The sequence below is a fragment of the Manacus vitellinus genome, unplaced genomic scaffold (genome assembly GCF_001715985.3).
Source record: "Manacus vitellinus isolate BGI_N305 unplaced genomic scaffold, ASM171598v3 scaffold_6_pilon, whole genome shotgun sequence".
In the NCBI taxonomy this organism is placed as follows: domain Eukaryota; kingdom Metazoa; phylum Chordata; class Aves; order Passeriformes; family Pipridae; genus Manacus; species Manacus vitellinus.
In genome coordinates this window covers 18,294,037-18,320,462 of record NW_021940750.1, presented here as the reverse complement: position 1 = coordinate 18,320,462, position 26,426 = coordinate 18,294,037, and the positions used below count along the sequence as shown (strand labels likewise).

Below are 26,426 nucleotides of genomic sequence, written 5' to 3'. Positions count from 1 at the left end.
CTTTTACTCATGCAGCCTCATTCTCTTTTCCCATCTTCTCCAACTAGAAGCTTCTCTATATACTTTGTTATATATATACCCTCTGAAATGTCCCTTTCTTTAGCTCATATAGTAATTACAGCCCAGTTATAGTCTGGCTTCACTAAAAGTAAAGATATTTTATGGTTTTCAAGCTGGAATTTTATACTGTTATCAATTCTAGCAGATAATGCCATTTCATGAGATCAAAACTTTACCTGTGGATTTGTAGCCAGGTACATGCACAGGAATATTACACTAATTTCAATACTGTGATTTTCTGCTTTAGACATGGTAAATAAACAAGTGAAAACCTTTCTTGAATCTTACCTGGAAGCATTTTCATCACCCTGGTGATGAATTTTTGTCATTCTACCTGTCAAGTTGCTCTTTCATGGCCAAATCTAACTAAACAAACACAAAAATGTATACATATTCAGATTAACAGTTTCACCTGTAGAAGAACAAAGAAAAATGTTAGGAAAAATCACGCAGAGAGTGAATTTGATTTAATATGAAATTATTTACATCAACTTTTTGGTCTAATATTAAGTAAAATTTGTATGGTTTAAGAATTGGTGACTTTTTAATGTACTAGGGAATTAGTAGAATTATCTCTTTTGCAAATAAAGCTTTGTCATATCCTGGTTTATATTACACACTACAAATGCTCTATAAAATCTTGAAAATACTGAATTTTCTGTGTAGTAAAATATTATCTTTTCTTCCAGGTGGTGCAGTGATGCTTTTGATTTACGAATACGTTTATGCATGGCTTCAGGACACAGTTAATCACAAGTAGCACTTCTGAAAAATGTACTCTTTAAAATTATATGCATTCTAAAATACACTTCAATAAAGTAAAAGTTATTCTTATCCTTTATGGTGTTGAATGCCCTCAGATTGCACTGACGTTAATAAGTTCAAAGCAAAGTTGGTGTTCAGGACATGATCCAAGAAAAAATTTAAACACATGCTTTTCTGTAAGTGCATAACTACATAGCATTGTTGATATTTGTAATTGTTTTGCAGGATCAAGAGAAAATATAAAGGAGACTTAGGGAAAAGTTAGTTTTTAAAGGAATTCTTGTCTGAGAATCATCTTATATAGCTATACACGTTTTTAAAAGTTTCAACTGAAATAGCAAGATAATAACATTCAGGGGATTTTCAGGAAAAAAAATGAATAATCCTGGGGGACCAGATACTAAGCTAGTATAAACTGACAGCTCCATTAACTCCACATTAAGAACATGACCCATACTCTGCAGCTCTTGAGTAATCTTGGGTCCAGTTTCAGTTAGCCCAGTGTGATTTCAGCAGTCATAGAAGAACTTTTTAAGTTGTTGGGAGTTCAGATAGGAAAAGAACAGCCACAACCTTAAAAATACGCATACCATTAAATATCCTACTTGTTCCTGTATTGTAGAAATCTCATTCAGGTCACAGAAGATACTGAAAATAATTAGTCTGAATCAAGTTACGTAAAAAATGGAAAACAACATGGGACTCGTAGAAGAAATGAGTAAACAAATAAGCAGAAAAAAGTAATTTCAGGCATATGAAATTTTACTGTGAATTTTTTATCCACCATCATATACTATTCCTAAAAGATCTGGCCTGTGATAAAAGTGCTCAGTGCACCCTGACTGCCCCTTTAGCCTTTCATTTCCATCATGGGGTGGTGAAAAAAGTTTCCTGACTGATAACACACACGCAGTTGTAATTAGTTAGCTGTGCACCTCAAAGAAATGTACTTTTCCATAAATAAAAAAATGCTAGAATTGTTACTTTTCCCAGTCACTGTAAATATAAATAATATTTCAGAGATGTACTCATGTCTGTACTAGACATTATAAATATCTCAGTAAAATACAGTAAATTCTGTTATGCTGACTGAAAATATGGTTTCTGTTCATGCAGTTGTGCCATTCTACATTTTCTTTTAAAAGAACTCTTTCAATAACTTAAAATTACACATTATTCTGCTATAAAGGTGTTCCCATTATATAACTTGGTTTGTTGTCAAATGAGTATATATCTTGCAATTGCTGAAAGTTTCTGTAACTCCTCATGCTACATTCATACTGTTAATTTTAATTGTTCTTTCTCTTAATGAGGTACAAACCTGATAAAGAAATATCTTTCCACATTGTTACTTGAAAATGACAGTTCATGTGAAAAGTCTCATCTCACAGGGGTTTTTAATGCATTAAAAAAGCAATAAAAAGCTAAAAATAGAAATGCATTTTCAGCACTTTCAAGGATGCCTGTATTGACATGCTCAATAAACCTCTTTTTTGTCTGAATTTGGCAACAGGGGCTTCTCATACCTATTCTACTCCATAGCTAAAATCAATAAAATTAACTCTGTTTAGGTTTACAGTTTTAAGGCAAATGTTCCTTGTTGTTGCATTTCATTAGCAGTATTTAGCCAAAGAGAAGACACTACAAAGATAATTTCAAAAACTAAAGCCAAATGCTTCATAATTTGTCTTTTATTAATTTAGAGCATTCAAAATATAAAAATAAAATGCTTTAAACATACTGTATATACATATATAGCCTTCAGTTTTACATCCTTTCCAACATGATTTTTTCAGTTAATAGCTCAGCCTGATCTTTGATAAAATGAGAACAATTAGAAAACAGAAAACATCATGGGCTTGGAAAACTAACCTATGAGCATGCCAGCCCAATCCCCCATTACCCCTGGTGTAATATGGGCTGTGATTCAGTTCTACACCAAAGGACCATGCAAACACAGTTTGGCTGTCATAGAAGGGAGTATTATTAGGCTTCACTGATTTCTTTGAAAACATTTGACACTCTGGGAATGAAGTGTAGACTTTTCAGATTAAAAACTTAAATTCTGCACCCACATATACTGCATATTTCCCAAATGCATCCATTGACCTCTGTGGGTTCACTCCAAATTTATACCCTTGTATTTCACAACAGTATTTAACCCTTGTTTATTATTTTTTGAAAAACAACTCCCTTTTTCTCTTTAATTTAATGTAAAGTGGCTTAAAGTTGTGTGGTTAGAAAGCTGATATGTTGCAGTTTTCAGTTTACCCATGAGTATAAGCAAGGAAAAAATTCCTTGTGCAAAGAAATATTCTGCATCATAGGTTTACATTTTTTAAAAGATTTATGAAAATTCACGCGAAAATGAACTGTCACAGGCAGTTCACAAAGAGCCAAGGTCAGGTACTTTTGCTCACTCTGAGCAACACTTTCTGCACACAGCCCCACTGACTTCCCATTCAGGGGTAAGGTGTCATGTACAGCAGGCAGATGCACAGAAAGCTGTAGCTAAACAAACACAAAACAAAATTGTTTATGATGATGTATTCCCATGTGAGGAATAATTAACATCGTGTCCTGTCCTTGCTGTATAAATTACCCTGATTTAGCTGAAGAGAAGATAGTGCAAACAACTCATACAAGCTAACGATCTGTCTCTCTCTCCCCCAAAACACACTAATATCCCATGAGAATGTCAGGAAAGACAACTTTTACTCTGGAAATGACCTCATGTTACTCAGAAAAATTTGGAAAATTTTTAATGCAGGTACACTTTGTTACAGACTTGTGAATTCTTGAAGTTTAAAAAAGCTGTGCTATGGAAGGCTTCTCTTCCTTTTTCTTTGGTTTTTTTTTCCCTTTGAAGTCCCTTTTTTGATTTGCATGGATAACAATAGGAAGACTTACCCAATAATTCTATAATCCAGTAAAACAACAAGGTTGCCAACTTAATCACTTATTTATTCATGATATTTTTCTTATCTTCTTTTTTCCCCTGTTTTATTTTTAGTGAAGAGCTTGTCTAGAATTAAACCAATGTCTTTCTCATGGTGTTAAGGCTCATCTTATTTCTGCTATAATGGCATAAAGGCAGAATAACATCCATCATGTCACTAAGAGTGTGGCAGAGTGGAAATGCACTTGTGGGCATATTGCCTTTAGTGGTTTCAGAGAAACATTCTTGAAAAAGTGTTCAGCTGAATAACAAGGGTTTCAGCATCTCATTAAAGCTAAACAGCTGTTGAATGCCTTTGAGGCTGAAGAACATGAATGAGCATCCAAGATCAGATTTTCTTTCCTTGGGGCCAGAATACAATACCTGTGTTCTTTATAGAAATGCAGTTCCGTTAACTATTTTTTTAATGCAAAAAGCAAAGGTGACAGCAACCAGCTGAGTCTATCTATATTTTAGTGGACATACTGTGTATGACATAAGTACTGATCACTAAGATTGTTATGAAAATTTACGCACAGCTATCTTGGTGATGAAAGCTGGAAATCCACAGAGGACTGCATTTTAAGAGGGGACTGTATTTTACTTTCCCACTGAATTAAGGTTTAACGTGGTTTGCAGATAGAACAATATATGAAGAATGATATTTTCTCCTTTGCTTTTACTATGTCTAGTGTAATTTCAGTTATTGAAAAATATTTATAAAAATACATAATATATTAATATTCTGTGAAGAATGAAATGTCACACCAGGCTTTTTTTTTTCCACATTCATATTCTGAACATACCTACAGCATGGGGAAAGCATAATAATAGTCAGAACTTTATTATTGCCCAAGGAAAACAAGTAAATTTTCAAAGATCAGAACTTTTGCTCTCTTGAGATTAAAGTTTAAAGCATAATAACTGGCACAGAGTACTTGCCACTGGATACAGAAATGTAGAAAGGGAATTTGCTAATATTAAATAATATCTGTGTTTGTAGCACCACCACCAGTATATCTATAAGGGAAAAAAATGCTTCAGAACAACTATGTAAACTTTACCAAGAGCCATATTTTACATTCATTAAAGCAGAAATTAAAGACAACTTCCTCTTTAAAAAATTACAACGTATTCTTGGGGCCGAAAAAGCTGAACACAAGTGAGCTGAAAATTACGGTACAATTCGGTTTCTCAGTGGGTTTGTTGACTAACATGGCTTTGTACGCATCTCTGCACAGGTTGCATGCTAACAGCATTTTTCTCTACAGTCTTCAGTTTCGCTCAGGTATTTTCCACCCATTTCTGTTTGTACTCTTCACCTGAATATGGTGTTTCGTGAAGTTGGGAGACTGGGTATAGCTGTGGAGAGTTACTTAGCTGGATTTCTGCCTTTGCATCTTCTGACAAAGAGATAACTATTTCATGAGATGTTGAAGCCTCCACTGTAGGCACAAAAACATGATGAAAAAATCCTACCTAAGCCTCATCACCTGAGGCTATCACCTCACCCTGCAAAGACACAGAAAATAGCTAGAAATCACCTTTTTAACTGAAAGAAAGAGAGAAAGAGAAAAAGAGAGAGGCAGAGAGAAAGAGAAATGTACTGGAAGGTGAAAACAAATGTTGTCAAAAGCCTATATTTACAAATCACAAAGTTATTACTACTGCCTGATGATGGAGACATGACAGAAGAATCTGAGAGCCACCTACTGCCTTAGTTCTATATTTGATTACCAAAACCCGACAAAACAACCAAAAATGACCTCTTAATAACAGTGCATTGTATAATCTCATCAACAAAAGGGTTGTTCTCTAGGCAATCAGCAAACACCTCCCATTTAGGCACCTTTGCTGATTCAAGGTATAGCAGAATTTTCTGTGGTGATTTTTCTTTATTGATTTTTACACAAATCTAAATAACAATTGCACATTTAGAAAGTTTGTGGTGATTAAGAATAAATATCTGTGGTTTGACCAGGAGAGAGTGGGACAAGGCTCCATGAGCCCTTTGAGGGACACAAGGTCTTTAAGAGCACAACACCACACTTCTCTCACTTTCTGGTGTTGTCTTCAGCTTTTGCTATCCCAAAAGTCTTACAGGAGACAAGTCATGAGGAGAAATGCCAGGTATCACCAGCACAAAGAGAACAGTCTGTGAGCTAGGCTCAGGGGATGACAAGCCAGCAAGCTCCTTGTGGTCCTGGACTCCCGCATCAGAGAGCAGAGGCTGTGACAGAGTGGCTCCCCTCCCTGGCTGTCTGCATGCCCTTGAACGCCAGCGAGGCAGGGATATCGCAACTGTGAGGGGACAACGGGGTGCCTCCAGCGTGCTGCCAGCCATGGGTTGCCATATAGCTAGATGGAGTGGCGCTGTACGTCATGTAAGGTGACACTTGGGCTGGTGTGGCGTAGGGAGGCATGGCTGGTGCCGACACAAAACTGCTGACAGCTGGGAGGCCATTGGGTGCCTGAAAGGAGACAGAAGAGAAAAACATTTCTGAGAGAGTAAGACACATCAGATTTGCCCTCAGATGCTGCTGGGGCTTTGTACAAAAACTAGGGTGAGTAGGGACACTCAGAGAGCAACCCGTAACCATTCCCCTGAATTTCAGGGGTTCAGTGGCCCTTTCTGCTTTTAAGACCAGATACCGCACTGCAATCAGCACTTCACACTGCTCCCAGTAACCTGTCTCAGACAAGGACCAGCAGCAGATGTTTAAGGAACATACACCGAGAGCAGGGCAGGAACTGCTGAGACCCTTGTATGCCTGCCTATCTTCCCGCAAGCTGTTGTTCACAGACTCCTAAAAGTCCATGGTTGCATCTAATCATTATATTTGAGAGTTACTGCTGGAGGGATTTGTGATGAGTTTCTCCCCCCCCTCTCACTAAGCACCTTAATCCATTTGGCAATGAGTCCCATGGGTTAGAGTAGGTGGACTGCAATATTTACCCACTTTTCCCAAATTTTGCACAGGTAATTTTGGCCACTGTTGCAGGCCCTGTTGGATAGTGCAGTGGCAGTTTAAGCTGAGTGTGCAGTGACCACAGACATACCAGCAGAAGAAGAAACTAATCCATCCTAGTGCCTCATCCATCCTGGAACTGAAAGAGGGTGGGTTCAGCCCTGAGCTGCCCCAGGCAGGTGCAGGCACAGATCCCAAAGCAGCACTCCTGGGGGAATTGGGTACATCTTAAACTCTTGGGTAGCTAGCTGTTTGTTCAGAGCATGAGACAGAACTATAATAGTAGTAGTATTATTGAGGATGTCTTAAAAATATATTTCATAGGTACTTGGAATAAAAACTTTGAAATGTTCTTTGCTCATAGCTCCTCCTGGTTTCAATAGGGCTTCTGTGCAAAAAACAATTGCGGGGCTGGGTCCTTTCCTGTAAGCTATTTTCCTAGGTCCTTCCTTAGGCTGGGGAGAAGGGTTTCTATTTAAATAGAGAAGGGAGAGTCCTTCAGTCAGCCACAGTAGGATTTCACAATTAATGACTCTTTATTTAACTAAAAAGTGTATGGTGGTTTATTTCACACCCTGTAAAGGTTTCTTCAGCACAACAGGTACAAACAAAGATCATTTATCTTGCTTAAGTTTCAATTTGTTTAGTGTTTGTTTTAGGATTTGGGGTGGCATTTTTTCTCAGAAATGTTTCCTGTCTGAATATGAAAGAAGAGGTATTGAGTTAGCAAATCCTGTAGTTATCTGCCATTTTTAATCACCCGGTACAAGTGGACCTAACCTGAATAGTGCAAAGTTAAGAAATGAAACAGACCTTTGTGTCTGCTAAAACTTCACATGGTGTTAACTTGTTCAATTCCTGTCTGGATTGCACCTGCCTGAAAATTCCAGTATTTACCTTCATAAAGGGCATTGGCCTGTTTTCAGGGTCATAAGTTTCCTAGTAAGGTAACTTGATGTAACCAATAAACTTTGCCAGTTCCGCTGGCTGGACTATCCTCTCATTGTCACATGGAAAACTAAACACTAATTCTGCTGTACCCCAATCTAAAACAGCAGGAAACAGTGATGGGACCCCAGCCACAAGCCTCCAATAGGAATATTAATCAGTACAAAGCATAGAGCTGCAGCAGCAACATAATTGTCATTCGAAATCCATAAACACTTTGCTGAACTTGCCTTATCCTTTTGAAAATCCAAATATGTCATCTGACCTTCAACTCTAATTACATGTACCCTACTGTGTCTCAGAACTATGCTTTAGCCTCAGCTCTAAATATCAGTGTTTGCAACAATACTAATTAATATAAACCTGAAAATAATTGCACTGTAAATCAGTACAATTCTTGAATCACATGGAAAATTACTTCATTGAATTCACTGGAAAGTAAAAAATGTGACAAGCCCTAAAAAGCTGCCAATCTCCAAGCTCACTGCCTCTTCCAATGTGTAAACATGAAACAAGAATGAGCACCTCTCTGTTTTTTTTAACAAGCACCAACAAAAAGCTTTGCACAGAGGCAATAGAGCCACTAAAGCCGGTTGTAACACTGGGATATCAAGAGCCACAACCAAACATATTCTGCGCAGAGAAGTACAGAAACCCTGAAGGGGTGGGTACTGGAAGGAGAAAAGACATGGGGCAAGTCCCTGAAGCCTCAAAGCCATTCAGACAGCACAAACCTCCAGCCTTGGAAACTCAGAAGAGGTTTTTTGGACTCTGAGAAGGTCCTGTTTGTTCCTCAGGCTTTCCCACTGACAAGGAGCCTGGTACCAAGCAGTGGGCTCAAGGCTGTGTCTGGAAGCCCCATTTTAAGTAGGATTCCTCGCTATGAGTGGTCATGTCCCATGAACCCTTGATTGTGCTTTTGAAAAGATTCCTCCCAGGCTGCAAAGGATGCACATGTACCTCCAGTTTCCTGTGTTGTTACTGCTGCCCTCCACCACAGAAAAGGATGGGAAAAGCCAGAACTCTGCCACAGAGAAGAGAAAATGTTTCCCATATGCTGTACAGACTGCCATGCTGTAGGATGCTCTCCAAGCTCTAGGCACTTCCTCTTGGAGCTGCTCTTTAGAAAAGGGCTCTAGGCACTTCCTCTTGGAGCTGCTCTTTAGAAAAGGCAAATGCTCTAACAGACTCTCATTTGAGGAAGAACACAACTGTAAGTGCATCCTTCAAATCTGTGCATGGTGTTGCATTATGCTAAGTCAAAATACCACTTGATGTAATCACTTTGTCAAGCACCTCTGCCCATCCCACCACCACAGGCTAAGAGTATATGGGTAGAGAAATGCAAATTTTGGTACTCAGGAAATTACTTCCTCCTGTATATAATGCTGTGTCCAGGAAAAAAAAAATATCCATGGAGGTGATGACTCTGTCTGTACATGTAAATAAAACAGACTAGGACAAAATCTTTGGCCCTGAAGATGAGCAGCACCATGCAACACTCAGCCCCATAGCTAACCTCTCTTCTGCCAGAATTGGGGTGGCCTTATCCACACAGCCTGTCAGGCAGAGTCCCTGGACTGTTCCCTGACCAGCCTCACAATGGGGCGCTGTCTGGCTATATGCTAGTGGACACAGACTAAGTCTGTGCCAGGCAATGTGCTGACAAGGCACCTCTTTGCTGGTCCACCAGTGTTCGAGCCCCTGTCCCACCCTCCTGTAGCTCCTACAGACAAGGCTGCCAGGACTTCCTCAGCAATCAGAAATGGATCACTTTGCATGATTTGAGGCAAATCTGAGCTCCTGAACAGCTCACAGTAATGCAGACATTATTGATAAATATTTTATCAACAGGCATTGTTGATAAATATTTAATCCAATCGCACATGTTCCATGGCCTTATGGCACAAAGTAAAATAAAAGTCTCTGAACTATAATTATTGGAGAAGCCTAAGTTTTTTATTGAATTATACTGGAGGTGCTGCTTGGATACTTGTTGATAAAACATATGGGACTTGACTAAAGATTAGTGAGTTTTCGTAAAAGCTTAATTTAAAACAATACCTATCCTAATTTATAACAGCCAGAACAATTCTTTTACACACACACACACTTATTCAAAATACAACTGTGATAACAGCTGGTTTTATAGCATCTATTTAGAATGTGAGAAAGCTACTGAGGGTAGGATGTGGAGGCAGTTGTTTAGGGACCACCAGTTGCAACGTCAGAGGCCAACAACACTGGAAAGCTGTTGTCGCTGCCTCACTGAATTGGTGAATCATTCTTATTTTTGTTCCACTGCTACAAAGCTTTACCACTCAAACCCATGATTCTATGGATGCCAGTAGGTACTCTCAGCCAAGGAGGCGGCACTGGGATGGGTAGGAACTGGCCCAGCACAGACCATGGTTCTGCTTCAGAGGAGGTTTGAGCCATACCCACAAAGCAGTCAAAGGCCTCCTCTGACCCAAATTAAAAGATGAGGGGATAGAGAAAACCTCATATTGTGTGATTTAAAACTATGCTACTCAATTAAAAAAAAAAAACCAACAAAAAAACCCAAAACAAAACAAAACAAAAAAACCCTCTGATTTTCATCTGTGAAGAACTTGACCCAATAGTTTTAACTGCAAGAGTTTTTACTTCTAAACAGCTTTAGATACAAAGTGTAGGTTATCAGAAGGGTTGAATCTGGTCTGTCAATCTGGCACTTTTTACAAACATGACATTCACTTAAAATAAATGGAGGGGATTAAGTTCCATGACCCTGTATATACTGGATGAATAACTCATCCTGTAGTATTTCAATCAGAGGAAATGAACACCAAAATCTAAACATTCATAATTAGGAGTGCAAGAACCCCATGGTATTTATGGATTTTTAAAACCGTTAAAACTTGCTTTAAGTGCAGAGGTTCTTGAACCTGGTTTTTAAGTTTTATAAATATTTTTTTTCTTCATTTAGACCTTCACTTTTCAGGGGAAATCTAATTTTTCAAAGCAAACAAACAAATGTGTAGCTCTAACGGAACAAGAACCTCTGCTGTGCAAGAGATAAGGGTTCCTGAAAGTGCTTACTCTAGGGCTTCCACAAAGATCAGAGAGAAACATTTGCTCTGAATTTCTGCTTCTATCAATGTTTTGAGGCAACTGATGGAATAAGTATTTCCAAATTTTAGGGCTGTGTTCGAAACCTAGAACACATGACCTCCCACCAATTCGCAAATTTGGTTAAACGTTCTCGCAAAAATACCAGTAAAACACCAGTGGTTGGGTCAGGATCATGAGTTGGGTCTGGTGCCTTTCTGAGGAGTTGCTGCTGATACATGCCAGTGACAGTGAAAGGAATATGCAGGCCAGAACTGAAAGCCACGATGGACATAGCACCTTGCTTTAGGTCACATAAAATGATGCTGCTGAAACAAGCAAACAGCACGTATTTCCATCAGTAAAGGAGTTGGTTCAGTAGCTTTGAAATCCTTAGTTTTAGTCAGTTTAAATACTATACTAACTAGAGACCATTTTTTTTGTAATTGTTTTCAGTCTGTTTGGGATTTGCGACACGGAGGGAGTGGGTGGATGAAAAACAAGTCTAGAACCAAGCTCATGTGGGAATGTCTTTCGAACAAATGATTTCCATTAGCTGTTTGGACTCCTAAAAGTCAAACAGTTCCTCCCCAAACACAAAGTAAGCAGCACACACACCTTGATTTCTGTTATGAAGGCTATGCTTATATAATGAGTTGTACAGCTTCAGTGTCCTTTCTCCTGCATGGTAAGGAGACACAGGGTACAAACCTTCTGGACAAACTTCCCAATGAATCCACATGAGACAAAATACTTTGTTTTTTTCTGCCTTGGTCACAGAAGAACCACAGAAACACACAAGATAGATTCCACTTTCTGTCATCATGGTATAAATTCAGATTCTATATTGTAATGAATTAACATTAATTTTGGTTTTTATCCCCTTCGTTACTTGTCCTTCTCTGACTTTTGCTTGCTAGATATGTGTTCTCTCAGTATCAAAATTAGACCATCTCCTGTGTTCCCTTCCCATGTGGCTTCTAAATGTTTCAGAAAATGATGCAGAGTTGTAGTATTCAAAATCACAGACTTGTATTTATGTTAGCTATCATTAATAGCAATAATGCAAATTATCTCATTTCAGATCTACATGAATACAAAAGACAGCAGATTTGATGCCGTGAGAGGATGCCACCTCAGTTTTATAGTCTAATTCAATGAGTGTCCAAAAGAATGTAAATGTTTCTTCTTATTTTAAAGTTATTATTAACAATTATTTCAATTACTTGTCCATTGTAATATAATTGTTACAATATTTTATTAAATAGATTATTTATTGCATAGACCAGGAGTGCATGCTTGGTAGAAGTATTCTAAATAACTATGTAAAAAAAAGAAAAGTGTTTCTGTAGAAGTAGCATAGGCTTCAAAGCTCGATTTACCTAATTCACCAGCCCTAATGAACCTGGACAGTGACTCAGCCCAAAGTCCCCTGCTGCAGTCAGCAGAAGTTCAGTCTGTGTCATGGCTTAAGAAACACACCTCTGGTGAATAAGGTTGCTCTTTTGTATGTATTTCTCAATTCTGACACTGACTTGGGTGGAATGAATCCTTCCTGTCCTTGGATCAGCAAGCTCAGCACATTGCCTTGATCCTCCAGCGCAGAGCTTTTCCCTGAGAGCAAGTGAAACAAATCTGCAGAGGTACCACAGCTGCCTTATTGGGAGCTGCAGCTCCCCAGCAAAGTGGAGTGCTGGCAGTAGCTTTCGATGCTATTGCAGCTCCACAGAGAGACAGACACTCTCTCACTGCTGGTTTTTCAAAATGAAAACCTTAAAACAATTTCTGCAAATGATGAATCTTTTCTAAATGTCCTGAAAACACAGTCACAAAGTAGATGCCACAGAAGTCATTTTTCCCACAGCAACAAAAAAGCATAGCAGGAAACAGAGTTGAATATCTAGTCCTTCAATCAAAGGAGTAAATTACCATAAAAACCCAGAGGATATCTCATGTTCTTAGTGACATGCACATAACCAGTCAAAAAGGTTATGGCAACAAGACTAGGAGCAGTCAAACACAAACTGCAAACATCAAGGCAGCAAACGTGCTAAATCTCCCTCTTTAATTGGAGGTTAAATATGATTTATAAATCAAACCAACATATGGGATCCCAAGGGAAGAGTAAACAAATTTTCCAAGTAAAACAGCAGCAGCATGCCTGTAATGGAAGTGCCATTTAGGAAAATGGAATGACGAAACAATCTAAGCAATACACCTATGCTTTTTTAAAGGTTTTTAAATTAATAACCTTAAATAATACTTTTGTAGAAATTGTAGTAAACTAAATTAGACCTAAATTCTGAAGCTGCAATTCAGTGCTGCAGCATCAATGAGAAAAATTACATGATTCTACAAACACTTGTTCAGCCCAATCTTCCACTAAAATAATGTGCTTACACAGGTAAGTCAGAGTTACCTAAAGAAAAAGGATTACAAAAGCGAGAACTGAGTAAATTTCCCCAGCTTATGATAACAGATTTTATTAAAATATTTATTAAAATACTTTTTAAATTGCTTAGTTGTATGTGAATAACGCAGTCAGAGTTTACCCTGCAAATCAAGGTTTGCTTTTTATAGTGCTGGAAAAGTTTCTTCCAGAAATATTTTTATCTTAGACTATATACCCATATTTTTAGATGAACAAACTTATTTTATTGAACATAGGCCCCCTTGATTTTCTAATAATTTCACTGCAAGCAGCAGAGAATAAAACAGACTCCGAAAATTTAAGACATTGCCATTAAATAATTTTGACAGCCAAAAAATTTTCAACAGAAGGGGTAATATTTTGTATGTAGGATATTACTTAGAAACATATGCCATTATTTTCAAGAATGAACAATGATAATACATTGGAATTGAGAAGCTTTTAAAAATAATACATGGGCAAGGGTTTTGGAGTTGATCTATTGCTCAGCTGAGCTGCATTGATTTCCAGAAGACTAAGCTTTGAAAAATAAAGAGATACCTTTCAAGAATGCATAATTACAGTATTTCTCTTTCACTGTAAGTTGTGGGAAGCAATGCTGGTATTCTAGCTGAAGTCACAATTAAAACAGAGCTATCTGCATGCCCAGGTCCTCCAAGATTCCACACATTATTAGCTACCCAATCTTATACAGTATCTCTTCAAAAGATGACATTTTCTTTACAGCTATTTCTCCCGTTATTAAATTCAATGTATAACAATGTACTGCGTAAGAAAATCACACTACTTCCTTCTAAAATAAAGTTCATTCCTTTAATAATGAGCAGATCCCATTCCCCATGTTTAACATGCTTTTTTATTAATTTAAAGTTGTTTCCTTTACTTATAGGCATCCCCAGCTGCACTGAATAACATAGAAACCAGATAATATCAATTCAGTGTTTTAACTGTAGTTGGGACATGCATCAAGACCACTCTTAATTATATTTTCTTATCAAGTTTTAAATCTCAGTCTCTTCAGGGAAATAAAATTCCAGGTTTGGAAATAGTAATGGTAACTTGAATTTATACACCGTCACGAATCCTTTCCTAAAGGAGCCAGGGGCATTTTATGCCTTTTCCAAAACAAACTACAGCAGAAACAAAAGAAAATAAAAAGAAACAAAAAACCCAAAACAAAGAAAGAAAAAAATCAAAGAAACAAACAAACAAAACCCCAAAGAACCCCCACTCCTTCTCTGAGACTGAGGAATCTTCTACAAAAACAACAGAGGCAAAGAGAGGTAGGACAAAAAGGCAAGTGGATACAAGGCAGACAGAGGTTGTTGTAAAGCCTAAGCACATTCCAAGGGAAAAGAGATGAGTAAAGGTTTCCAGTCCTTTTTCAGGAGTAGGATGGGTTTAGATAGCTTTCACAGTGAAGTAAGATCTACCACATACAGTACACCAAGCACACACTAATATGTCCATCTGAAATGTCTCCAAACGTAGATTATTGTGCCAGGTCTTTACATTCACTGAATGGTTGCTTTCCTTTCATACTCGAGGTTAAGAAGGGTGATATAAATGGAAGTCACTGCCTTTTCAGTGAAGGTGCTGGTTCTTGGCATATGTTCTGTTTAACAAACCTCACAACCAGACTATCTCAAAGTGGAGTGAAAGCAGATTATGGAGCGCAAAGTTTGATTCTGATGACAAAGATACAACTTCAATCTCCCTTATACATATACACTGTTCTTACGAGAATAGTAGGAAAGCACAAAAAAAATCATGTCATATAAGCAAACTCCTTTGAGTGGGAATTAACAACAGATTCCCATAGTTTTAGAAGAGATTTGCACAATAATTCTGCTTTGGTATTTTTGCCAAATCTGGAGTTGGGCAAGGCACACGTGGACATTAAACAAGCAAACACACTGGAAGGAATAAACATTCGTTCTTTCTACTCTGTTAGTTAACACTATAATGAATTATTGAAAGGTTCTATGAAAAATGTCTTCTTAATATTATATATTTAACAATGTATTGTAATTTCAATATGACATTGTTTAAATGAAATTGAGGTTGGAAGAGGAGACTTGCAGATGCTTCAAAGGGGTCCTCAATGACTAGAAGCTAGAAAAATATGAGGTCAACCTAGCAAAATCTCCACTTTGTCCTGTTCAGAGATAGGCAAAACACCAGTCTCCTATGTCTAACAAATCTCTGATACTGCAGAGGCAGTTACTGGGAAGCTAGTAAACTAAGGTGGGTGAAATTACAGCCCATCGATTGTTGAATGCCTATGGTCATTATGAGTAGATACGTAGGCAATTCCTAAAAGCTGAAAAATTACCACAACAGACAAATTCAAATGCATCATACAGTCTATATACTTGCCAATACACTTGCCAGACTGAACAGATAAAGATCTAATCCCCCTGCTCCAGGCACTCTGCTCCTTGGCTGTGATAGGTATCTGCCATCACTCTCGCTTTACAGACCCTGGTCCTGTTTGTCGTGGCAGAGCTCCTGGCAGGTTGGGGCCCTTTGAGCAGAGGGTGCTCAGAGTTCAGTTTGAGTGTCATTGTACCATTCACTCACCTCTCTGACTTTCTTTATTAGTTTCATCCAGGTGGAGTGCCCTGAAGCCATGTGGGTTGGTGGGCAGGGCACTGTGTTTTGGCTGTGGAAGCAGGTGGCCAGTAAGAGGCAGGTCTCACAAATGGGGTTCGAATGGGGTGCCATCCAGATCACCTGGGAAGGAATCGGGTGCATGTAGTGGGATCATCTCATCCTCCTCACCCACAACATGCAATGATATGGATGCCTAGACCTTGAGCAAGCCACCTTAGTGACAATATTTTAATAACAGGTCTGGTCTGGAGATCCTAGTGAGAGTGACACAGAACCAATCTCCAAGCCAACGTCTGAACCCTGCACCAGATTCTGCTAACAATGCTGCTAGCTACTACAGCAAGAAAGCAAATAAGCATTTGTCCTTAACAGCTTCACCCCCCTCCTCCCGCTTGGGTATGACTGAGGAGCAGTAGGTCCAGACTTCTATCATGGATGGATTTTGCACAGACTCACAGCAGGAATCCAACTGCCTGGATACTGAGTTAGAATATAGGATGCCAAATAAGTAATCTGTTAATTAAAATTTTCAATAAATAACCTGTGTAGGAGGATCATGTAATTGGCCATAACATTTAAGGTTATATTTTCATCTTATTCCCAAAGAAGTTACCATATATTGTGAGTACTAAGCACTGCAGATACAATTACAGATGAGTGGCCACCAAATATACAATTCATTGTTCATCTAGAAATGAACAAAATCAGCAACTAAACATCTTCATTGCCTACATTTTCTGTGCAGATAATTGTCCAGAATTGCACCCATAATTATTTGCAATCGCTTGCCCTAGAATGGAGCCTTCCCTTTATGTGCCTACAGCGTGTGGAGCTCATGACCCCCAGTCGGAACACAGCCAAAGGGCAGGGAGCGATATCCCAGCAAAGCTGAAAAGTCAAGCCCCTAACAGCTGATGAAGTTCAGCTGAGGCAGACATGAGGTAGTTGCTGCTTAGGGTTTTGCCCAATATGCCAGAGGAAGACTTCACTCAAACTGCGTTCACAAGCCACTCTGAATTAGGAGGATTGTTTTCTGTAGCTCCAATAGGTTTGGAGTCAGGCCTACGAACTACGTACCATTTCCAGGAGTGAGCTTGCAATAAGCACTTGCTCTTAGACCCCCCAGTTACAAGTTTTTTCCCACTAATGAGTATCAGCTCCCTTTGCAATGTGCACATCTGCTTCCCACAATGCATACAGAAAGTAATTCTGAAAAAGAAATTATTTCCAAGCTATTTGCCTCTCAGCCATTCATACAGACATACGTCAGATCTTCTGCATTTTCATACATGTGTAAATTCAGACCACAATTTTTTCTGTTTGCACACCCATAATGTTAGTCCAGAAAGTCACAAACATCAGATGTCTGAAAACTGCATTTTAAATATGAGACATGTTTATTAAGTGTTTTCATTTCAGATGCAGGTTACAAATGGGTTTGTGTTGCAGTCATTTCAGCGGTTTTTTTCGTAATGCAGCTTTCAGTATAAGCTGTGTAATGCAAAAAATACTCAGAATATTCACCCATCATATCAATAGTGTAGAAGCTGCTCAACACCACACTGAATGTGCCTCTCTGTATAAATACTGCAATATAACTGAACTCCGTATGAAATGTGTATGACCCAAAACTGCCAAGCTCTCAGAAAAATCTATTTTCCTTTTCAGTTTCTCTGATCCACAGTCACCCTGTTTGCAAAGCTGTATGACAAATTTGTGACTATGATGCACAAGGAAAATTATGCAATTGTTTACGTATAAATGACAACTTGGGACATCAGGTAACTAAAACTGAATAGAAAGTTGACAAGACTGTGATTTCCTGGGAAATCTTTCGTACAGAATCATAGTCTGCTTTTAACTCCTGAAACCCAAATACTGAACAACATTGCAAACAAAAGCCCTGGAGACACCAGGAAATTCATAATACTTGAAGTGAAAAATGTTCTACATCCAGAGATTCAGTTCCATGTTAAACTAATGTCACTGCATATTGCTGAGGCAAAAATGTGAAGTCTTCCTGCTTTTTTTGTGGGTGCATTCCCACTGATCTCTGGGGCAAGGACTGAAATGTAGCCATAGGAACACATTGGAGAGGTCAGCCTTGGCTGCCGTTTGACAAGTCTGGGAGGTCAATAAGACTTTTACATAAAAAAAAGCCTACAGAATCCCATGTCTTAAAGCAGATGTACATCATTTGAAAGAAGGGATAAAATAAATACATTTTTTAAGTACAGAAGACCTTGTTCTTTGGTCCCAATTTTTCTAGTCTTTCTCATGCAGAGCAACTTTCCAGAGGATTTCTTGAGAAGCAAAATACTATCCTCCATGACTAAGGAACAAGTCTTTCACTCACCTAATAGTTATGGAGCTATTTGCAAACTATGGACAGGTAATCTTTGAATGTTGCTGATGCTTAAATGTGTAGATGATACTTGTTGGAAACAGCAGAATTACCTATCACTCACACAAAATCATGTTGTTAATGTGCTTCAGAGCAAATTCTATCTGCTCCTGTTGTGAAATTGGAAAGCCTAAGATAAACATGCACACTTGATTCCCTGCTGCTCTACTGCTGCAGGCACCTCTGATGTTGGTAATAGAGACATAAAACTGGAATATTACAGAACGGTAACTTCTCTTCTCTGGGGGAAATTTGATGTCTACCTCCTGAAGATCCAGCTTTTGTAATGAGCTTTGCCCAAAGGAGAAGAAGAAAACAGCATTTACCCTGAAGTACAAAGACAGAACCTATTTCACCGTGGTCTTTCTGGCATATAAATTATGACTAAAGTTTCCCCATTTTTGTACAACCATTCCAGATACCCCTTTGCTAGGTTCACACAAATGAACCGATGTTCTCTCCTGTCCACAGCTAAGTTATTTACACCCAAAACAGTACACATTGTGGGAGACCATGCAGAGATTCAGGGACATCAGAGTCTTTGCTGTCACCCCAGACTCACTGCACTTCAGCTGATGGACAGCTAGTAAGTCAGTGCTATGTGCAGCAAGAATTTGGTTCATAAACTTCACTTTGCATTGGCTGGAACAAATATTTTGGCAAAAAGGATGCGGCAAAAATGCAGAAAAGTCACATTGTCTTATCCTTATTTGAAATTATTTTTTTCTGGATACATTCTAAATTAGTAAGGAATTTGTGACAAAGAAAGCAACTAATGCACGTTTGAATGAATTCTCTGGAGAGGAAGTCTGAATATCACATGAATAGACTGATCTATACATTAGAACTTTCCAAAGCCAAATTATGTTTACACATATTATTACAGAGAAGGAGCTGAGCAGAATCTCCTCTGTGTCTTCTTTTAGTGAGCAGGGTTCTGAATATGGCTTGTCTGCCCTTTTAAACTCTCTGGACAATGTATTTTGATAAACGAATTCCATTTTATTAATAGAAATTTGCTCCATTTTAAAATAGCAAGTATGTTTAAATTACATTTATCAGATGATCTTTCAGGTTGAACAAAACATTAAGGTAAGACTGGTATTGACAATAGAACACTGATATATTATGAAGGTTAAATCGTATATATTGAAAGATTAAAAAAAAAAAAAAAGAAAAAGATAAAAAATAGTTTCCAACACCAGCATTAAAAATAACCTGATTTACATAACATTGTTCCTCAACGCATCTGTTGAGGTAAATGAGATCTAACAGAGGCAACGGTTTAGAGCCTATGAGCAAGATCCTGTGAATATTTCAGCAGGATCGTGTGCAGAAGGCCCAGACAATAGTCTCAGTACAGCCGTTCTTACAGAACAGTGACAAGTTATTTCCATTATTTTTAGTAAGACTACTAACACTTCTTTTCATCTTTAAAGAAAAATGTACAACAAGGAGTATTAACTCTAAATCTAACTCTAATCCTATCTTTAACCATACAGTCACCACTATACTATAGTGTGCGTTATTTGTGATATGATATGAAATTAACAGAATAATAATGGGATAATAAAAAATGTAATACAAAACAAACAGGACAGTATTAAGGGTGGTGTATTGTTTATGTGTCATAAAACGGTTGTTTGCTTTTGGGGTCTACAATATTTCTCACTCTGCCTAATTTACCTCTTTGCAGGCATTCCCGCAGTTTGCGATCCACATCTTGAACGTGAAAGAGTGTGATTCAGCTACTCTCAGCACCAAATACGAGCTACAAAAGTCTCCTTGACATGGAATCTAAAACCAGACACAGAACTCGGAAAATATATCCAAAACCTCAGTCTTTGAATGGGCAAAAAGCTAAGCAGGGATCGTGGGTTTTCCTCAACTTGATTATAAGCACAACAACTGAGTGGCCGGAAGGCAATGTGTCTGAAAGACCTCTGATACGTTTTGAGATGTTTCCATCGCACGGAAATAACGTTTTCAAAACCTGTGCTTTCCCAACGAGTAACAGTTGAGTCTTTTACAGCTTTTCTCCTGGCATGGGATTTGATTAGCAAATACAAAGGTTTAGACAGAGATTTATTAAGTAACAGTTATATTGTGTTGTAATTAAAACGTAGGAAATTCGCCGTCTACTTAAGCGTTTAAAAATGCTTAATGTAGGAAGCAATTACGCCTCATTTTCAAATTATTCCCCTGCCTACAGAGTACGCTGAGGACAGAGCAACACGCGGCTTTAAGGGCGGCGGCTACTGCGGGACGTGCCCGCTGGCCCGGCCGAGGCGGGGGCAGTCCCGGCAGGCGGCGCGGGGGTCGGTGGCGGCTGTTCTCGAGCGCCTGCTGTGCGGGGGCAGCCCGGGGGCGGCCGGGACGGGAGAGCTGACACCGCCCAGCCCTCCGCCCGCCGGGAGCTCTGGCCGGGATAAAGGCCGGCTGGGTGCTGCCGGGCGCCGCGGCCGCCGGGCCGAGGAAGGGAGCGGAGAGAGGAGCGGAGGAGAGAGCCAGGCTCTTTCCCGACGTCGCCTGTCTTTGCAAATCAAAACCGAGGGAATTCCGGCACCGGCTCCAAACCGAGGGCGGTAGCCCGAGGCCGAGCTCAGGGGCCCTGTGCATCACCGCCCGTCCCTCCCTCTCTCTTTACCTGGCTGTACTTGGCCTCCTGCTCAAGGGAGCTCTTCTCCAACCCGTTCACGGAGTGCTGGGCCGGCGGGTGGAAGCTGTTTCGGCCCAGGCTGCTCCATTCCTCCACCTTGGGGCTGGGGTAAGGCGAAGTGTCGCTCACTGCTGGAAAACAAGGCGGGGGAGAAGAGGGAGTTAGATGCAGAGGCCAGGATGGGGAGATGGAGATGGCTTTGCCTCGGGATGGAGACAGTTCCCTCTCCCCACGGGACGCAGTCTGCGGGGCAGAGCTAATGAGAAGCCGGTCCCTTGCCCGCCACACCTCTCTGAGTCTCCTGGGAGCCTCTGGAGAGGGTGACCTGTGGGCAGAAAGAAGTCGGGTCCCTCTGTGGCAGCGATCACCAGTTGGGCCCAGAGCCGGCTGGGTCCCTCATTCCCGCGTTCCTGCACTGGCAGGACGGAGCTGCCGCCAGACACTTGTCCCCCGGGATCTCCTAAGAAGGATTTACGGCATTCGCCTAGTGGGTATTTGTATGCGAGTCAGAGGACAAACGATACTCCTGTTAGAAAAAGTCCTGAGACGGGTGCAGATAAGCTGGGCTCAAAACAAATTTGGGGAGGGGAAAAAAAAAAAACAAGAAAACAAAACACAAAATTAAATAGATTAAATAAATAATTTTTTTAAAATAAAAGGGAAAATGAAAGGAGGAAGATAAGAAAGAAGGGAGGAAAAGAGATAACAGTCCTATTCTTTACACGCGCATTAGCCGCGGTAAGGGAATACCGGGATGTTTTGCAGGCGGACAAATTCCCCGAGCCCCACCGTAAAGCCCGGCGCGGGGGTGGGGGAGGGGGAAGCCCTCCCCCGAGCCCCGCGCTCGGCCGCATTGGAACCGCCGTGGGAGGGGGCTTTCCCGCGACACCACCTCGATCGGCCCCTCGCCGGGCTGAGGAAAGGCACAAATCTGAAGTTGTCTTAAGAAATTGAGCTCTCTCAGTGAGCGCCCTTTTCTGCTGATCTCACACTTTCCCATGAATAGGGGCTTCCTTTCCGTGTCAGCAAGGTCAGTTTATCCTATAAATCAAGGGCGAACAGCCCCCATCTGCGGCACTGGCCATTCCGCAGCCCCGGCTCTCTGATGGGAAGGAGAGGGGGGAGATTTCACACTGCAGAAAGATGTGTGCCGCTGCGAGGGCCGAGGGAGACGGGGCAGATACCGAGGCACCCAGCAGCAAAGTCAGAAGCCTGCTTACCAATGTGGTGTTAATAAAAGAGGAACTAACTAAAAAAAAAAAAAAAACCAACAAAAACAAAACCAAAAAACCTCCATTTCTCATATGAGAGACGAATGTTCTCATTCTTTTTAATGTTCGTTGCCAATACTACCTCTCCCCAGCACAGAGCGGGGATTTCCAGGCGTGTATTTGTTAAAGACAATTCAGAAACACGCATATTTTTTGTGCCAGTGTGGTCTGAGGATAAAGTTTATATTGCGAAGGGCAAAGAAGGACAAAACTTATATTTTTTTGTATGTATGAATATAAATAAAACATACTTATGTGTGTATATTGCTTGAAAACTACCACTTTTCTAAAGAAATAAAAAGAAAATTATTCTGCAATGCCTAAAAGATTGTTTTGCATTTGAAATGTTGCTGGAATGGGACTGTTGCTGTTCAAAACGCAGTGAAAACAGAAATCACAGCCGCCAGCCCTACCCTCTCCACTAACTGTGAAAGAAGAGTGAGACACAGAGATGACTATAGGCGAAGGTTATTTTGGACTGTTGTTTTAACCAATTTCACTGTTAGTTCACTGGCAGAGACCGAAATGGAAAAAAACGTCTCTTTCTTTGCAGCAAGGCACAGCGAGCGGCCGGGAGACGCGACGCAGTTTCCAGGCAGAGGAACAGAAAGAAGGTGAAAGGGGTAAAAGAGACAAATCTTGGGGCTTCGGTTTTCCTGGACCACCGCTTCGGAGGAAAATACAGCATAGAATGAAAGCAATTAGGTGACATTTGAACTTCCTGCCGGAGCAAATTTGGCCTGATTGCGAAAACTACAGAAAACGGGCTTCTCGGTAACGCCAAGGCGGCGCCCGTGACTGGAGGGCGGCAGCGAGCCTTGGTCAGGACCAGGACGTGACCGGACCGAGTGCTCCTGTGCGAGAAGTACCGTGCAACCCGGGCCGTTCTCTCCGGCCAGGGTCACCACTTCTCGGGCCAGAGGGGCGGCGGTGACGGTTGCTGGTGCGCCTGCAGCCCATCACAGTACCTTCGGTCTGCCTACATTCCGAGACACATCCTCCAGTAAGCTCAGCGCCGGCCCGTGCTGGGGAAAACGCCAGAGGTTTCCCGAATGAAACAACTATAACAACCGTCCGACCCTCGGAGAGGAAGGAGCCCAGGAGCAGGGGACGGAAACGCTTCGGCCCTATCTGGCTGTCTCTGCGGCCCCAGGTCCCCCCCCACCTCCTCACCTTGGTCTGTGATGGACCGGATCCCCAGGATGTCCGTCACTGAGTGAGAGGACGGCCACGTCCTGGGCATGGCCATGGTGCTGGGGATCGTCGGAACCCCGGGAGGGGTGGACACCTTGGCTCCTGCAGCAGCGATGGGACTGGGATAGGGGTAGATGTGGTTGTAGGGCAGAGCAGGCTGTGGGGGCGGCTGGTGCTGCTTGTAGGACTCGTAGTGACTCTGCTGAGAGAGGTTCCCGATTTTGTTCCGGAGGATGCGGCTGATGGAGCTGACCGACGGCACGTTGTACTTGTCACATACGCCATCGGCCAGCAGGCGATCCCGGATCTCCCAGGCGAAGATGCCCGGATCCCTTTGTTTGTAGGTCCGGATATGTTTTACCACCGTGGGAGTGGTGACCCGAGGTTTGCTGCCTCCGATAGCCCCCGGTAGGATGGAGCCGGTCTCGTTGTAGCGAGCCAGGATTTTGCTGACACAGCCGTGAGAAACGCGGAGCTGCCGGCTAATGTCGCACGGTCTGATACCCAGTTGTGCCAGTTCCACAATCCGCAACCTGATGGCATTGGGCAGGGGTCTCCCGTTGACAAACACCCCTCCGAGCTGGTTCACTTCCCCGAAGGCAGGTTCTGCAAGCAAATGCACAAACACAGCTGTCGGACATGGCGAATGGCTCAGAAGGGGGCGTCTGAGCCGTTCCTCATCACAGACAGATGTCACAGGCAGGGACCCCCCGGTCACTCCACGCACACTTCCTTAGAACAGTGAGATGTCCCCGAAATTGAAGGGGGGGAGAAGGGAATAGATGCAAGGGGAGGAAAAAAAACAAAAAAGAAAAAAATAAAAAGTGAGGAAAAAAGAATAAAAGAAGGAAAGAAAGAAAATCTGTGGCAACATATTTCGCAGCTCTCCGGACTGTGCATCATCAGGAATATTAAGGAAAAAAAAAAAAAGGCACATTCCAGAGATGAAAAACGAGATCGCCCCATCAGAAAAGTCGGTTTTATTACCACAGGAAAAAGGAACGCGAAGAGAACGAAAAGAAAAGAAAAACATTTTCGAAGACGTGGGGGAGGGGGAGGACGGAAAAGTAGTTGAGGAAATTCTTTTACATCTTGGTAGAGACGAGGGCAGCGCGGTACTTCTGAATCGCGACTAACTTTTTAAAGATTGTTACTGGTGCTGTTAGCGCCTCTCGCTTAACAGCACGATTACATTGGGCTGTAAAACAAACGTGCTAAAATGTTAACTACTACGATCAGTGTCAGGAATAATATACAACGTGTCACGGGCTCTAGCCATCCCCTCGGCTCCGATCCTGCCTCACACTCGCCTAATAACACTAATAACAAACCAAGTAGTCATTAGCTCTCTCTCTCCCCTGCCCCTGACCCTCAACGTGCTCTTACAACTTGTAGGAACACGAGCAAAGTCAATAAGGGAGCCGCGGCGGTGGCAGATGACGACGCATGGGCGCTCCCCCTCTCTTGACAGCACTTGAACCCTCCTGCGGCTCCCGGACACTTACCCATTCCTCTGAGCGGGGCACCTCGAGGGCGGCCCTAAATCCCAACGAATCCCTATGCCCGGCCACCGGCTCGCAGCCTCCTGCGCTCCCGGCTGCACTGGCCCCGAGTCTCTGATCTCGCGAGGAGAAAGCAGGGGCGTGAAGGTGTGGGGGGGGAATGGCAAGAAATCTGCATCCCGAGAGAGAGCCTGATTCTGCATTTCAACCTCAAGGGCAGCGTGGGCAGGACGGCTGGGCCGGGCCGTGCCCACCGCCCTCCGAGCCCGCCCCGGGGGCGGCCCACGCTCAGCCGCCTCCAGTGGCCAGGGGAGATGACGGACAGCGCCGCGGCGGCGGCCCTTCGCTCCGCGCAGGGCGCTCGGACTGGGCCGCCGCGCCGGGACGGCGGTTCCGCACTGCGGCGGTGAGTTGCGCGGGAAGTGCCCGCAGCGTCCGGGCAGAGCTGACGGGGGTTGGCGGCTAGTGGCAGGGCAACTGCTCGGCCAGCGGGGACCAGGGGGTTTGGCAGGCAGGTGGGGGGCCGGGGGCACGGTCGGCGAGCAGCGCAGCGCAGCGCCAGGCAGCCGTCGGACCGCTGCGCCGCTGTTCTGGCCCTTCTCCCGGAGTAAGCGGCCGGAGAGGGGGCTTCGTGGCTAACAGAGAGGTTCCCCTTTTCCCCGGCTGAAGCAGAGCGATGTCTTGACACACACGCGGTTTCCCCACGTTGAGTTTGCAGACGCGGGAGAGTTCTTTCTCGTTTGTGGTAGTCTCGTTATAATAAACCACCTTTTCGCTAACGAATGTTTCATGGGAGGTGTACGAGAAGGCTGTGAGGGATGAGAATTGAGTCATTTTTTGTGGAAATCACAAACCGGTCGGGAGAGGAGCTGTATTTTATTTTGCCGTGGGAGGAGACGGGACGGGTCTTGTAGTGCCCGATACCAGGATGCTGGTGCTCTCCAGTCACTGCAGACCGACACGGGTCTGGTGCTCCCTGCCCAATGGAGACCGGCCCCGGTATTGTTTTCATCCCCACAGTAAATATTGCACTGCGCTTAACCGTAAAATGTCAACGCCTCGCAGCTGATTGCGACTTTATCAAAGGGACTTATATATATTAGCAATTAAAAGAAAAACAGACAAAGATGGCAGGAAATAAAGAATATGTGGGTCACGGCGTGTATGTGGAAGAAGTGTTTGCTTTGGCATTAGGTGTACGGATCGAGATCCCAGCTTGTGTGTGTGCCTCTTACATACGCCCCACTTACATTATGTTGCACAAAGAGATCTTGGGCTTCCCAGCTCCAGCTAAGAATTTATCATGTTTTTCTGTACTTTTTTTTCTGAGATTCGTCTTTGCTGCTTTGTTTTTGGTTTTTTGTTTTGGGGTTTTTTTTAGTAGAGTCTCAAAGTACAGGCTCTCTACTTTAAATAAAACTTGAAAAGAAATAAGACGGTGATGGGAAATATCAGCAAATAAACCACCAAATTTATGTCACTGGTGTGTATAGGCGTTATATATTGATACAATATTTTAACTGAAATGTTGTAAGATATTTTTATGAAAAGAAATAACTGAGCTTGATTTCAGAACCTC

At 41.9% G+C, this 26,426-nt stretch overlaps 2 protein-coding genes across 3 annotated transcripts in view; one reads left to right on the top strand and one right to left on the bottom strand.

The window, feature by feature from the left end:
- SLC25A21 (solute carrier family 25 member 21) overlaps positions 1 to 894 on the top strand; it is a 212,907-nt gene extending 212,013 nt beyond the window's left edge. For both annotated transcript variants that reach the window (XM_008924983.2, XM_018082998.1), the window contains one exon: positions 750 to 894. In XM_008924983.2, coding sequence (XP_008923231.1) covers positions 750 to 820 — 71 coding nt within the window. In that variant the 3' untranslated portion in view covers positions 821 to 894. The remainder of the gene's footprint in view (positions 1 to 749) is intronic.
- Positions 895 to 5,979: 5,085 nt separating this feature from the next.
- PAX9 (paired box 9) lies at positions 5,980 to 24,624 on the bottom strand. Its single transcript, XM_025896067.2, has 5 exons — positions 24,579 to 24,624; positions 23,325 to 23,951; positions 20,869 to 21,008; positions 15,785 to 15,937; positions 5,980 to 6,234 (listed from the first exon to the last, which is right to left on the bottom strand). The coding sequence occupies exons 1-5, from the start codon at positions 24,622 to 24,624 to the stop codon at positions 5,980 to 5,982; spliced, it is 1,221 nt and encodes a 406-aa protein (XP_025751852.2).
- Between the last annotated feature and the right edge of the window lie 1,802 nt (positions 24,625 to 26,426).

Bases quoted from the DNA above. Each gene is read 5' to 3' on its own strand.
- PAX9 (XM_025896067.2), bottom strand. From the start codon at position 24,624: ATGGCTAGAGCCCGTGACACGTTGTATATTATTCCTGACACTGATC. The intron at 23,952-24,578 runs GTAGTAGTTAAC...ATTTGCTTGCAG, and splicing joins TATTATTCCTGACACTGATC to AACCTGCCTTCGGGGAAGTG. The intron at 15,938-20,868 runs GTAAAGAGAGAG...ATTCCTTCCCAG, and splicing joins AGGAGGCCAAGTACAGCCAG to GTGATCTGGATGGCACCCCA.